General features: G+C 44.9%; 2 protein-coding genes and 1 non-coding gene across 3 annotated transcripts in view; 1 reads left to right on the forward strand and 2 right to left on the reverse strand.

Moving 5' to 3' along the window:
- LOC129147526 (zinc finger protein 665-like) overlaps nucleotides 1–15,496 on the forward strand; it is a 331,685-nt gene that overhangs the window by 102,759 nt on the left and 213,430 nt on the right.
- Nucleotides 4,999–6,409, reverse strand: LOC114229589 (zinc finger protein 235-like). Its single transcript, XM_028138680.2, has one exon. The coding sequence runs from the start codon at nucleotides 6,407–6,409 to the stop codon at nucleotides 5,177–5,179; it is 1,233 nt and encodes a 410-aa protein (XP_027994481.2). The 3' UTR covers nucleotides 4,999–5,176.
- On the reverse strand, nucleotides 13,994–14,100 carry LOC129147847 (U6 spliceosomal RNA). Its single transcript, XR_008555063.1, has one exon. It is a non-coding gene; the product is annotated as a U6 spliceosomal RNA (small nuclear RNA).

Here is a 15,496-nt window from a genome sequence, read left to right on the forward strand (position 1 = left end):
AGGGCCCCAGCCTTCCCGCCAAGAAATTCCACTGCAGTCTCCTAGATCATGCCTCCAAGACACAGCCAAGCCTGGGTTTATGCTTCACATTTAAGTCCCCACACCAGGTCCCGGGGACCATCAGCTCACACTTCCTCCAGATGTGCACACCACTGGGTAACCTTTAACCTTGTGGACTAAGGGGCCACATGCTGACCTGACAAGCTCAGGGGAGGCCTGCATGGCAGTCCTGCAAACTCAGAGACCTAAAGGAACCAAAGGATGGTCTGAAATTAAACTTTAACTAAACGCAGTGATGGTGGACAGTTACCTCCTAGGCCTGTATCTTCACTGACAAGGTCAACCTTTTCCTTAACTAAGCCTATCTGAGTTTTTCCAACTATGATAAAAACCCATGAAATGTCTGGGTAACTTGTAACTTCCCTTTTTCTGGAGCCCCTGGGGCACAACCAACTGTGGTGGGTGACAGGACAAATACCACAAGTTCCTTCATTATCATGTTAATTGTTCCTGCACCCACCTAAGTATGTGTCCACCATTTTACTTTATATCCAATCTCAGGGGTTTTCCCTGCTTTGCTTTATCCAACCTCCTTAATCTATCAAAAATGAATTTCATGTAACCCACCTATGTCCCTCCTCGATTTCAATGTATAAATACACATGTAAGCCGCCATTCTGGGGATCCTTATCTCAGTTCATTGAGGTTCTGCTTCCTGGCATATGTTATAAACTCACAAAAATTATTTACAGGTTTCAATGGTTTTTTTACATTAACAACCTCTTCCCATCTTCAGTCCCAGGTTCACTCCCTCAGCTCTGCCCCCTTCCTGCTCCAATGCCACTGGATCTCGCTGGACTCACCCATGAACTTGGCACAAGGCATCCACAGAGTGCTTGTCTACCAGGAGACCCAGGACCACCCCAGGCCCCAGATGGACCCCACAGCCGGGAAAGCCCCGATGAGGCTGTGCCGTCCTCCCTGCAGCCTCTGATCTGTCCGCCAATCCTCACAGCCCACACCCTCAGGGAACCTCAGATGCCAGTCAGCCCTGTCCTCTCCGCCCTGCACTGGCTGTGCCTCAGAAGCCACAACGCTCCTCTCTCCCCTCCGCCTTCCTCACGGTCCTCCACGCGGACTGAGCTGCAGGACCTGACAGATGCCCCACCCGGGCTGTGGTGTTCGGTGTGAGGAGGCGGTGAGGGGCTGGGGGACAGGAACTCACCTCAGCGAAGCTCCTCAGCGCGGGCGCCGCCATTGCTCTCTGTGGGCCGAGCCGGGCGGGAGCGGCGGAAGTAGAAGCCGCAGCAGGAATGGCGGTGTCTGTCCCGGCCCTGGCGTGGGTCCGGGCGGCGACTCCGAGCTTCAATCCCCAGTGTGAGCTGTGAGCACCACGGGAGGCTCCATTGGCTGTTTGGCTGGGAAACACCACTCTTCACTCCTACACCGGACTCTGAGCCCACGAACTCCAGAGATAACACGCCAAGAGGACTACCGGTCCAGCCCTATGGAAACGACCAAACGGAAATGCCTTCTCTGAGCCCCCATTGGCTGAGCCTGTTGGCATTCCATGCGTGGCCTTGTGGGTAATGTAGTTTCTCTGCTCCAAGGCCTGGATCCTGTATTTCTAGGTTGATGAAAGGACTGGACTAAGGGGCTTATAGCCCAAGAACACACCAAGTGTACTCAGGGTCCTCTAGCGCCTTCAGGGGAGGTGATGTCTGGGGCAAGTTTGTTTCTCCTGCACCTGCGTGGCTGGTTTTGCATATCTTTGTTCAGGACCTGCTCTTTCTGAAGGGCAGGCATTGTTTCTTCATTCCAGACTTTAGCATGTGTCTCCTTAAGGACAAATGTAGCTGGGGGAGGATGCTCAAGTCTTTAACTGGATCTCACCTGCCTCCATTGAATCCATTATACAAAGTTAGTGTCACAAAAGAGACACTCTTAATTAAGAATATCTGCTTCTGATGCCATTCGAAGTGTCAGCTCTGCCTGGGCTGCAGTGTGGATAAGATGGCCAACACACATGATCACCAGAGAGATGCAAATTAAAGCAACAATTAGGTATCACTCCACCACTGTCAGAATGGCTGCCATGGACAAATCCAGAAAAAACAAGTGCTGGGGAGGATGTGGGAAAAAGAGAAGCCTAGTTCACTGCTGGTGGGAATGCAAACCAACACAGCCATTATGGAAATCAGTTTGGTATTTTCTCAAAAACTTTAATATGGAACTGCATTTGATCCAGTGATTCACTTCTAGAAATATATCCTTGTTTCAAGTAGACCCCAGGAAAGGATCTGGGGCATTCATCTAAGGCAGGGGTCCTCAAACTTTTTAAACAGGCGGCCATTTCACTGTCCCTCAGACCGTTAGAGGGCTGGACTATAGTTTAAAAAAAAACTATGAACAAATACCTTTGCACACTGCACATATCTTATTTTGAAGTACAAAAACACCCGCATGTGGCCCGCGGGCCGTAGTTTGAGGACGCCTGATCTAAGCCATTCCTTGAGATAAACTTTGACCGAGAAGGAATTGGGACAGTCAAGTAGTTGCTAATGGAGGGACTGCTCTTCATCAGCAGGACCGAGGGCAGGCTTAGGACCGAAGAGACCATAGGGTTTAATTTTAAGTTTAAGCATGCAAAAATTAATTCAATTACCTACCGGAGGAATTGCACCACATGAAAGATATGCAGTTGGAAATCACACAGCTTTTTGTCCGACTCACAAAGGTAAATAACATCCATATAAAGAATTATACAGAGTCCTAACCGGTTTGGCTCAGTGGATAGAGCGTCTGCCTGTGGACTGAGTGGTCCCAGGTTCAATTCCAGTCAAGGGCATGTACCTTGGTTGTGGGCACAACCCCAGTGGTGGATGTGCAGGAGGCAGCTGATAGATGTTTCTCTCTCATCAATGTTTCTAACTCTCTATACCTTTCCCTTCCTCTCTGTAAAAAATCAATAAAATATATATTTAAAAATTAAATAAAAATAAAAAAGAATTATACAGAAATGTTTTTACCAGCTTTATTAGCAATAACCAAATATTTATTAAAATGGACATGATGGTGATATATTCAAAGATATGAATATCCACCAGAGCCCTAGCTGGTTTGGCTCTGGATAGAGCACCGGCCTGCAGACAAAAGGGTCCTGGGATCGATTCCAGTCAAAGGCACGTATCTTGGTTGAAGACTCCTTCCCAGCCCGGGCCATGGTCACAGCTGATGCAGGAGGCAACCAATCAATGTGTTTCCTTCACATCAATGTTTCTCCCTGTTTCCCTCTCTCTTCCACTCTCCAAAAAAAATTCATGGAAAAATATCCTCGGGTAAGGATTAACAAAAAGAATATCTATCAAAAAAAAAAAAAAAAAGATGAGATACTAATATATCTTTTAAAAATCTCCAAGAATTTGTAAAATAATAATTAAAGCTGAAAAATACTTAGAAAAAGCCGAGTTCTTTATTAAGAACAGCAAAGAGATTAAAGGAGGTCATGAAGCAACTGCACAGTCACAGATATAATCAATACTGAGTGCAATGATGGTTTCAGTTTCATGCACATGTCACGATTTATGAAACACTACACTTATACATGCAATTTACTCACTACAGCTGTAAAAAGAATGGTTCAAGATAAAAGAAATATGTTTTTACCTATTTTGGAACAACAGGTTTTTCAACTCTTATGTTTAATCCACGTTCTTATGTCCTCTGGGCAAGTCACATCTCAGTGACAGAAAATGTAACAAACAATGAAGAACTTTCACCCAAACCCACTGGAATGCTGACTGGGTCACAAAAGCCACATCTCCAGCCTAAAGACACCCTTTCTTTTCCTCTTAATTTTGCTGCCAAAGCACTAATGGCTCTGATGGGAACATCTGAGAAGCTACAGGAAGCCACAAACCTCTTTATTATAATCAATGACGATGACTGCTGCACAGAAGATAAACATGCCGGGAGTTCCTCAGATCTGTGTGCACACCACACCTGTAGTCTTTTCCTCAAAAATATTTCTGGGTGCAGATTTAGATGAGGACCATTCCTTCTATTGGAATTAGGTCAGTGTTTCTGCAGTAAAGGGTTTCTCCTCACTGCGATGGTCCTCCAACCAGTGCCCATCACCCATGGAATTGAAGGCATCAGGGTACATGACCCTCTGCAACACCTGGACAGGAGGTTCCCTCCATATGTCTTAGCATCCCTTGAAAACAAGAAAAAAATTCACGGTGCTCCCAGACATACTTGAGGTTCACACAGCAATTCCCTCTTTGGAGTGATCTCTGTGTCTCAAAGCATCTATCTTCACATAGTCCTCACTAGAGTCCACAGTGTTGCCTGCAAAATTATGGGCAGCAAGGTAAATCTGACAAAAATGGCTGAGAAAATTTCTGTACCAGTCTTCCCTCAGGGCAAAAATGTTTGAGACTGCATACAAGTTTTTCACATCATCCTTGGGATACCCAGATATTCTTATAAACAAACCCATATCATTAATAGAATACCCAAGATGAAAGAAGTCATAGGGAAAACCCTTCATTATTTTGCAAAAAAAAGAGACGTGAGACTGGTATTTCTCCCATTGATGACTTAGGCACTCAATAAATAACCACATCATTAGCATCTAGGGAAAGTGTGTCCCTGAAAATGGAAGTTCTTCTGAAACCTTATGTTAACTGGGGCCAACAGTAATTAGTACTATCTGAAGACTCATGACAGGGAAACAAGTAAGAACTAAGGGCTCAGGTATTCCTAATTTTCCTTAACAAACTATATAATGGAGTTAGCTTCCCTGGGCACATGATGGTGACTGATGCCATCTGCAGGGACCTTATAGGTGGTTCAGGTGAAATACCTTCAACAGAAATATGCAGTGACATAGATCTGGCAGGACTTCTCTGTATGTTAGAAAGTGCAACATAGATACATATAATTCCAACATAAAAACAAACACACAGAACAGCAGAATTAGTTGGGGGACGTTACATAATGTAGGTGATTAAATGTAGGAGATATAATTCAGACTATTGAGAATTTACTTATAATCTTATAAAATTGTCAAATCCTAACTAACAAACTACATTTCCTACACATCAAAGAATCTTTGCACATCAAGACTTTTGTGAATAGTTAATTTACAAATTAGACTGAAAGATATCACACATTAATTGCGCTCATCACGGGTTTCTCCACTGTGAGACCCCTGATGATATTTAAGACCGTTTCTACTTCTAAAAGTTTTCCCACATTCACTGCATTGAAAAGGTTTTTCACCAGTGTGAACTCTCTGATGAGTACGAAGGTTAGTGCTCCAGCTAAAAGATTTCCCACATACACTGCATTTATAAGGCTTCTCCGCAGTGTGAACGCTCTGATGAAAATGAAGGTAAATACTACGGGAAAAAGATTTCCCACATTCCCTACATTGATAAGGCTTTTCTCCTGTGTGAACTCTCTGATGATATTTGAGATGAGTGCTACTTTTAAAAGACTTTCCACATTCATTGCATTGATAAGGCTTTTCTCCAGTGTGAACCCTCTTATGATAATGAAGGTGAGCACTCCCGCTAAAAGATTTATGACATTCACTGCATTTATAACGCTTCTCTGAAGTGTGAACTCTCTGGTGAGTATGAAGGGAAGTACTACTGGCAAAACATTTCCCACATACACTGCATTGATAAGGTTTCTGTGCAGTGTGAACGCTCTGATGAGAATGAAGGTAAGTACTACATTTAAAAGATTTCCCACATTCACTGCATTGATAAGGCTTTTCTCTTATGTGAACTCTTTGATGACATTTGAGACGACTGCTACTCGGAAAAGACTTTCCACATTCACTGCATTGATAAGGCTTTTCTCCAGTGTGAACTCTCTGATGAGTACGAAGGTTAGTGCTCCAGCTAAATGATTTCCCACATTCACTGCATTTATAAGGCTTCTCTGTAGTGTGAACTCTCTGATGAGCATGAAGGCTAGTACTACAGACAAAATATTTCCCACATTCACTGCACTGGTGAGGCTTTTCTCCTGTGTGAACTCTCTGATGATATTTGAGACCAGTGCTACATGTAAAAGACTTTGCACATTCACTGCATTTATAAGGACTTTCTCCAGTGTGAACTCTCTGATGACTATGAAGGTTGCTGTTATTGGTAAAAGTTTTCCCACATTCACTGCATTGATAAGGCTTTTCTCCTGTGTGAACTCTCTGATGACTATGAAGGTTGCTATTCCTGGTAAAACATTTTCCACATTCACTGCATTTATAAGGCTTTTCTCCTGTATGAACTCTCTGATGACTACGAAGGTTGCTATTAGTTGTAAAAGATTTCCCACATTCAGAGCACTCAAAACACCGACTTTCAACATGGACACCCTTTTTCTGAATAAACATGCGGGTGCAACTAATATCTTTCTTACATTCTTTTCTGGTGTAATAATTCTTTCTCCTTTGAAACATCATCCCACTCGTCGAAATAGCATTTGGACTGTCCCTGGTCTGAGTAGCCTTTAGGGGGAGATGTCCTGACCTAGTAAAGACACCCTGCCCAACCTCCCCGCATGTGAAATGATTCTGGGACACAGTGAAATTGCAGCTGCTTGCACGTGAGATCCTGTCCACACCTCTAATGAAAGCCTTGTCTCTCACATGCTGTTGGTGAACTTTTACAGTAAAGAAAAACCGTTTTGCACATGCCCCACATCTCAACAGTATCTGTCCGTGTTGTGTTCCCTGCAGCTCCATCACGTGGAGAATGTTTGCCAAGACGAGCCCACAGCTCTCACAGGGGTGGCTCTTCTGGGAAGACAAGGCTGCCTTGGGATTCCTCGCCTGTGACACTCTTACAGAAACCTTCTGTTCCGTTGGTTCCTTCACATTGTCTGCTCCACAGCAGCAACCTGAACAAAAGGAAAGGAAGGTGAAGAGCATGTTGCCCCTGTGAAAACAAAATATCTTCACCACGATTCATTAACTGCCAGGACTAGGCATGATTCCATAGAAAGATTTTGAAGAAGACTGAGTTAGACACAGAGAAAATTGCTGTTATATATAACGTGGCCCCAAAAGTCAGTCGATGATGAAAATATCACCAAGAGAGGGACAGAAGCACAGGATAAGATACAAAGAAGAGAGGATGGCTCTATTCATTGTTCTTGCACAAACAAATTTCTTTAGGACTTTACATGCTTACCATGTGAGTCTGGGTGAAATAATTTAAAGGTGCTCAAAATCATAAAAATTAATTGTATTAGAGCACAGGATATACAAAATAAATATAATAACATGTGTGCTCTCCAAGGTGCTTCAGGTATGGTGAACATTGGAATGCAGTAAACAGAGAACTGTGAAAGAGGCCGAGGTGCAAACTCCTGAGCGGTTAAGGTTATCAGTGTACTGGGAATCCCAGTAGAAATGATCACTATTAGAACTCAGTAGTTAGCAAAGTATCAACAATAAGCACAAACAAACATAACTGGGTGAGCGTTGGGTAACTAAAAAAAACACGGGGTTTCTATCTATGAAAGTAACAAAAGCCAGGTGTGAATTCTTCCCCAATGACCCTTCACCAAGGCAAGTCCATTTGTGGGTCCACTGTGTCATTCATAAAGTCGTGTTTCTTCTGTGATGCACAAATGATTCTTCCCCTTAAAGCCCATTTGAGCCATTGCATGGGATAAATGATGCAAATCTTCAAAGAAAAACAGAAAAGATGGATGGTCAACACTGTGGTAGAAAAACACAGGGCAAATCAGATCATAGACAAAAGACATATGTGAGTGACATCAGCAAGATGGCAGTATCAGATATATGAGCAACTTCCCCATCCCAGTGTAAGTAGACAGCTATCCATGAACAAAGACTCTATAGGAAATGGGCATACGAGTCTTATGAAGACAAACAGTATTACAAACACAAATAAAGGAGAACTGCACAGAAAGGATGATTGGAAATACTGGGTGAACGAATATACTTAAAGATACCCACAGTCAAAAGAAGGGTCAGAGTTACCTCCTGCAGCCACTGTGCTTCTGCTATCAATGACCATAGAAGCCTGTTCTTCAAAACATACAGGAAATTTATGTGTTTAAAAATCAGAATAGGACCAACTAGAAATTAAACATACACTGACAGAAGTAAAAAATATTATACAGAGACCCAACAGCAGACTAGAGGAATGCAAGAATCAAGTCAAAGATTTGAAATACAAATAAGCAAAAAATACTCAACTGGAAAACCAAAAAGAAAACAGAATCCAAAAATTAGAAGATAGTGTAAGAAGCCTCTGGGACAACTTCAAGCGTACCAACATGAGAATTATGGGGGTGCCAGAAGAAGAGAGAGAGCAAGATACTAAAAACCTATTTGAAGAAATAATGACTGAAAACTTTCCCCTCCTGGTGAAAGAAATAGACTTACAAGTCCTGAAGCGCACAGAACCCCAAACAAAATGAATCCAAAGAGGACCACACCAAGACACATCATAATTAAAATGCCAAGAGCAAAAGACAAAGAGAGAATATTAAAAGCAGCAAGAGAAAAACAGTTAATTACCTACAAGTGAGCACCCATACGACTGTCAGCTGATTTCTCAACAGAAACTAAGCAGGCCAGACAGGAGTAGCAAGAAATAGTCAAAGTGATGAATAGCAAGAACCTACAACCAAGAGTACACTACCCAGCCAAACTGACATTCAGAATTGACAGTCAGCTAGCTAAAGAGCTTCACACTTAAGAAAAAGCTAAAGGAGTTCATCAACACCAAACCAGTATTATATGAAATGCTGAAAGGTATTCTCTAAGAAGAGGAAGATGAAGAAAAAGGTAAAGATAAAAATTATGAACAACAAATACATATCTATCAACAAGTGAATCTAAAAGTCAAGTGAATTAAAAATCTGATGTACAGAATAAACTGGTGAATATAATAGAATCAGGGGCATAGAAAGGGAGTGGACTCACAATTCTCAGGGGGGAAAGGGTGTGGGAGGTGCGGGAAGAGACTGGAGAAAAAGCGTACAACTATGGATGAGGACAGTGGAGGGGAGGTAAGAGCAGAGGGTAGGATGGGAACTGGGTGGAGGGGAGCTATGGGTGGAAATAAGAGGAACAATTGTAATAATCTGAACAATAAAGATTTATTAAATTAAAAAAAAGAATATCTAACACAGGTACTTTTCTAAAACATACAAAAATTGGCACACCTTGAGCTAGACTAAAGGAAAAAACAAAAACAATAAATGAAATAAATGAAAAAATAAATGAAAGGTAAGACATTCCACTTGACACTATGAAGCACAAAGCATCATAAGAGATTGATATTAGGAGACGACATGACCCTCCATAGAGAAATTTGTCAACATCCCATGTGAGCTTCTGAAATTAATAAACAAATTCAAAGTCCTGGCCAGGTAGGTCAGCTATTTAGTAGGTGGTCCCGAGGCAGCACGGTTGTGGGTTTGATCCTCCATCATGTACGGGACAGCCAATAAATGCTTAGATGGGCAGAACAGCAGATCAATGTTTCCCTCTCTTTCTCTGTCTCCCTTCCTGTCTCTAAAATCAACAAATAAAGGATATCCAGTACAGCTCAGTGACTGTGCATCGACCTATTACCTAGGAGATAAAAATTCTATTTCTTATCAGAAGACATGCACCGGTTGTCAGCCCAATCTCTGGGGCGTGTGTGTGTGTGTGTGTGTGTGTGTGTGTGTGTGTAGGAAGCAGCTGGTCAATGACTCTCTCTCGTTATTCATGTTTCAATTGCTCTCCTTCTCTCTCTGAAATCAATAAAATATCTTTTAAAAATAAGTAAATAAATGATTTAAAGAATAAATAAACAGGCCAGGCCTGTATCTCACTCCTGAGAGTGCCCGCCTATACCCTGGAAGGTCGTGGCTTTAATTCCCAATAAGGGGTAGACACGTGGGATACAGGTCCAATCCCCCCTCTTAGTGGGGACACAACGGGGGAGGCAACCAATTGATGTTTCTTCCTCTCTCTCCTCTCTCTCTCTCTCTCTCTCTCTCTCTCTGCTTGTGCTCTCCCTGCTTGTCCTTTTCTCTAAGAAAGAAAAAAATCAATAGAAAAAATATTCTCACTGTTCAGGTGAACAGAAAAAAAAAAAAAAAGAATTGAATTCAGAAAAGTTACGGGAAAGGAGATCCAAGATGGCAGTGTAGGCAAAGGCCTATACTCGCTGTCTCCCACAATCACATCAAAATTACAACTAAAATACACAACAACCATCAGCAAGAACCATTAGAAAGCTGGCTGAATGTAAGTCTTACCACGATAGAAGTAAAGAAGACAGAGCACAACCTGGAAAATGGGGCCTGGAAAATTGCAAAGCCAAGCCCAGGTCACTGGGTGAGAGTGAGGGTCTTACCCAGCGAGGATACAAGTTCAAAGTTCTCCAGCATCACATTCAGGTACAGCTGTCTCTGACCCTCATCAAGGAGGCTCCATTCCTCCCTGGAGAAGTACAGGGCAATGTCCTCAAAGGTCACGCCAACCTGTCAGAATGGAGACAACTGACACCAGAGCTGTCTCTCTGAGAACCCCCACTCCTACTCCTGACACACCTGCCCCCCCTCAACCTCCTCCAGGGCACCCGGTTAGTGTGGACACCAGGCCCTAATGCCAGTGCAGGCTGCTCTCTCATCACAGTCCCATTACTCACTGGGATTGCCCTCAGCAGAGCAGCTGGGTTGGGTGGGAAGGATTGGGGGAGGGGAGGGGAGGGGAGAGAGCAATGCCATTGAAGGTCTGGGCGATGCCTGCAGGGCCCCAGCCTTCCCGCCAAGCAATTCCACTGCAGTCCCCTAGATCATGCCTCCAAGACACAGCCAAGCCTGGGTTTATGCTTCGCCTTTAAGTCCCCACACCAGGTCCCGGGGACCAGCAGCTCACATTTCCTCCAGATGTGCACACCACTGGGTAACCTTTAACCTCTTCCCATCTTCAGACCCAGGTTCACTCCCTCAGCTCTGCCCCCTTCCTGCACCAATGCCACTGGATCTCGCTGGACTCACCCATGAACTTGGCACATGGCATGTACAGAAGCTTGTCTTCCAGCCGGGTCCAGGTCCACCCCCGGCCTCTGAGGGACCCCACAGCCGGGAAAGCCCCAATGAGGCTGTGCCGTCCTCCCTGCAGCCTCTGATCTGTCCGCCCATCCTCACAGCCCACACCCTCAGGGAACCTCAGATGCCAGTCACCCTGTCCTCTCCGCCCTGCACTGGCTGTGCCTCAGAAGCCACAACGCTCCTCTCTCCCCTCCGCCTTCCTCACGGTCCTCCACGCGGACTGAGCTGCAGGACATGACCGATGCCCCTCAGGCTGTGGTGTCTGTGAAGGAGGAGGTGAGACCTGGGGGACTGGAACTCACCTCAGCCCGTCTCCTCAGAGCGGGCGCCGCCATTGCTCTCTGTGGGCCGAGCGGGACGGGAGCGGCGGGAGCAGAAGCCGCTGCAGGAATGGCGGTGCCTGTCCCGGCCCTGGCGTGGGTCCGGGCGGTGACTCCGAGCTTCAATCCCCAGTGTGAGCTGTGAGCACCACGGGAGGCTCCGTCCAAGGGCTGTGAGGCGGGGAACACCACTCAACCTGACCGCCTCAGACAAAAATCTGAGAACAGGAAATCCCGCCTGGAGGCTACCGGTCCCGCCCTCAGAAATAACCAAACGCAAACGCCTTCTCTGAGCCTCCATTGGCTCAGCCTGCTGGCATTCCATGCGTGGCCTTCTGGGTAATGTAGTTTCTCCGCTCCAAGGCCAGATTTCCTGTATTTCTCAGTTGACTCCAGGAATGGATTTAGGGTCAAACAGCCCAAGAACACACCAAGTGTACTCAGGGTGCTCTAGCGCCTTCAGGGGAGGTGATGTCTGGGAAAAGTTTGTTTCTCCTGCACCTGCTGTGGCTGGTTTTGCATATCTTTCTTCAGGACCTGCTCTTTCTGAAGGGCAGGCATTGTTTCTCCATTCAGGACTTTTGGCACTTGGTGCCTTCAGGTGAACTGTAGCTTGCAGAGGCTGCTCAAGTCTCTAACTCCATCTAACCTGCTTCCACTGAATCCACTGTACAAACTTAATGTCACAGACTCTCATACTTAAGAGCATCTGCTTCTGATGCCATCCAAACTGTCAGCTCTGCCTGGGCTGCAGTGTGGATAAGATGGCCCAGAGACATGTGAAAAAATGCTCAAAGTGACTGATCATCAGAGAGATGCAAATTAAAGCAACAATTAGGTATCACCCCACCACTGTCAGAATGACTGCCATCAGCAAATCAACAAAGGACAAGTGCTGGGGAGGATGTGGGAAAAAGGGAACCCTCTTACACTGCTGCTGGGAATGCAAACTGGTGCAGCCATTGTGCAAATCAGTATGAACTTTCATAAAAGAAATTTAATATGGAACTGACATTTGACCCATTGATTCTACTTCTTGGAATACATCTGCAGAAACCTGAAACAATCACATTGAATATATGCACCCCTTTGTTCACAGAAGCACAATTTACAAGAGCAAAGATCTGGAAACTGCCCAGGTGCCCATCAATAAATGAGTGGATAGAAAACGATGGTAAATTTATACCATGGAATACCATGCAGCAATAAAAAAGCAAAAAATTTTTCCCTTTCACCCAGCACGGAGGGACTTGGAGAGCATCATGCTAAGTGAAATAAGTCAGAGAAAGACAGTATCACTTCATCTCACTCATACGTGGAATCTTAACAAACAAAAAAAAACCCTGATAAATGGGATGAATTTAGAGACTTGGAATCATTGAATGGAGTGTGGAATGTCAGAGGAAGGCCAATAAAATAAAAAGAAAAAACATCCTGGGTACAGGATTAAGCACACACTCACACACACATACAATAAAAACCAAGTTACCTAAGCCTTGAGCATTTTCTTCTGTTCTCTGAAAGCAATGGGAAAGCTCTAGCTTGCCGTGTTCTGGGTCTGCTCTAAATTGTGTTTATAAATCTGTCTTCAGTCTGCTGTGTCCCTGGAAATGCCGATAATCCTCCATGTAATTTTCTCCTTCTTGCCCAGTTGTTGTGAGAATTAAGAGAAAATGCTTGCCAAAACCAGTTTGGTTCAGTGGATGGAGCGTTGGCCTGCGGACTGAAAGGTCCCAGGTTCGAATCCGGTCAAGGGCATGTACCTTGGTTGTGGGCACATCCCCAGTGGGGGGTGTGCAGGAGGCAGCTGATCGATGTTTCTCTCTCATCGATGTTTCTAACTCTCTATCCCTCTCTCTTCCTCTCTGTGGAAAATCAATAAATATATTTTAAAAAAATCTAACCCTGGAATCCTGGCAACAAAGTAAGCATCATCAATCATCTGCATGTCACATTCAGCCAAATGAGATTCAGGGAGCTCTAGTGAGTCCACTGGAGATTCCCAGGTGGGCGCACCACAATGAGACCTGAGTGCCCACAGCACCTGCCTCCCTGCAGCAGAGTCAGTGGATGCTTAGAGGTCCCATTTCTCACTAAAATGCTCCAAAAGACAATGGTGATTATGGGCATCGGGGGTGTGAGAAGTGCCTGGACTAGGAATGTCTCTGCAGGCGGAGGCTGGGGTGCCAGGAGAGGGAGAGAGAGAAACATGAATAATAAGAATCATTGATCAGCTGCTTCCTGAATTCCCCATACTCAGGGCGCAGGTATGTGCCTTGACTGGGAATGGAACTGTGAACTCCTGGATCATAGGTCCATGTGGAACCACTGATCGATTCTGGCTGGGCTATCATCATTTATGTTTCTAACTCCCTATCCCTTGCTCTATGAAATCAATAAGAATGATTTAAAAATCAACTAAAATATTTATTAAAAAGTAAAAAATATTAAGACATATTATTTCAAAACAAAAAAAACCTTTATTTCCTAAAGCAAAAAAGGTACAAAATGAGTAAAATTCCAATATCCATCTTTGTTTTTCCAATGTCTTTTTCAAAATATTTTCATATAAAATTATGGATAAAATGCTTTACGAATTTGTGTGTCATCCTTGCGCAGGGGCCATGTTAATCCTCTCTGTATCGTTCCAATTTTAGTGTATGAGCTGCTAAAGCAAGCATTCCACTGTCTTTTTGTTAAAGAAAATTGCATCTATATATCAACAAAGGACCAGTGCTCAATTTTCTTGAGATAGTAATGTTTATTCCATGTAACATATGTAAGATTCAGGTATCCAGGAGAGGTGCCCAGCACAACCACCATCTTCCCCGCCCCCGATCGGCCCTCCCCCACCCTGATGCAGTCAGGTGTCCAGGAGAGGTGCCCAGCACAACCACCATCTTCCTGTGTTCTCTCTCCACTGCGTACTACCAAAGAGGGCAGCCACATCACACCACGGCCTCTCTTTAGAGGGTTTGTCAGCATTACCTGTCTTGGGAGAGGCTTAGAAACAGAAGCTGTAAGTGTGCCTGACACTAAAGCTCCTTTGAACCTTCAACTCATCCAAAAGCAAACAGCAAACGTATATACACCCTGTGAAGATCTTTGACGCTAATAACTCCCCCTGGCTGGCCTGCCCCTGTGCGGCACCCCTCGTGAAGGACCCCCTCACACCAATTGATGGCAGGGCTGGCAGGCCAACTGCCCGCGGCTCCTCCACCTATCAGCCCCTCCCACCCTGATCGCGTTCAAACAGCTAGACCCCACCCATGCACGAATTCGTACACCAGGCCTCTGGTATATATATACATATGTGTGTGTATAAACACATACACACACACACACACACACTAGGGGCCCGGTGCACGAAATTCGTGCACTGGAGAGGGGTCCCTCAGCTCAGCCTGCCCCCTCTCATACTGGGAGCCCTCAGGGGATGTTCTACTGATGGCTTAGGCCCACTCCCTGTTGGGAGCAGACCTAAGCTGCAGTCTGGCTTCCCTTTGCGGGAGGCAACCGGGCTGACCAGGGGAAGGCGCCAGCCCCATCACCCCGCTGCTGCCGCCACTGTCAGTCACTGCAGCTGCCAAGGTATTTTCATCAACACAGACCTCTAGTCCCTTCATCATGAAAAAAATGAAAACTTTCTTTAAGCATTTTCAAGATGTGTCTTTCATAGGATATGACAATTCTTCCTTTATTTTTCTTTTTATCCTCACCTGAGGATATGTTTCCATTTATTTTTTCCCCTTCCCTCAGATCCCAGGCTCGGCCCCTTCCCAAGCCTAAAGCCTTCGCCTCAGGCTTTAGGCTTGGGAAGAGGGACCCCCGGCACCACCGATCACAGGCTCGGCCCCTTCCCCTCTGGTTGCAGGCTCGGCCCCTTCCCAACCCTAAAGCATCAGCTTATTTTTATTTTGAAGGAATAGTTTCTTGATTTTTAAAACATATATTTATTAACTTCAGAAAGGAAGAGACAGAAGTACCAATGATGAGAGAGAATCACTGACTTAAGCTGCCTCCTGCAAAGCACACACTTGGGAATGTACCCTGCAACTCGGGAATGTATCCTG

The sequence above is a fragment of the Eptesicus fuscus genome, chromosome 21 (genome assembly GCF_027574615.1).
Source record: "Eptesicus fuscus isolate TK198812 chromosome 21, DD_ASM_mEF_20220401, whole genome shotgun sequence".
Taxonomy (NCBI): domain Eukaryota; kingdom Metazoa; phylum Chordata; class Mammalia; order Chiroptera; family Vespertilionidae; genus Eptesicus; species Eptesicus fuscus.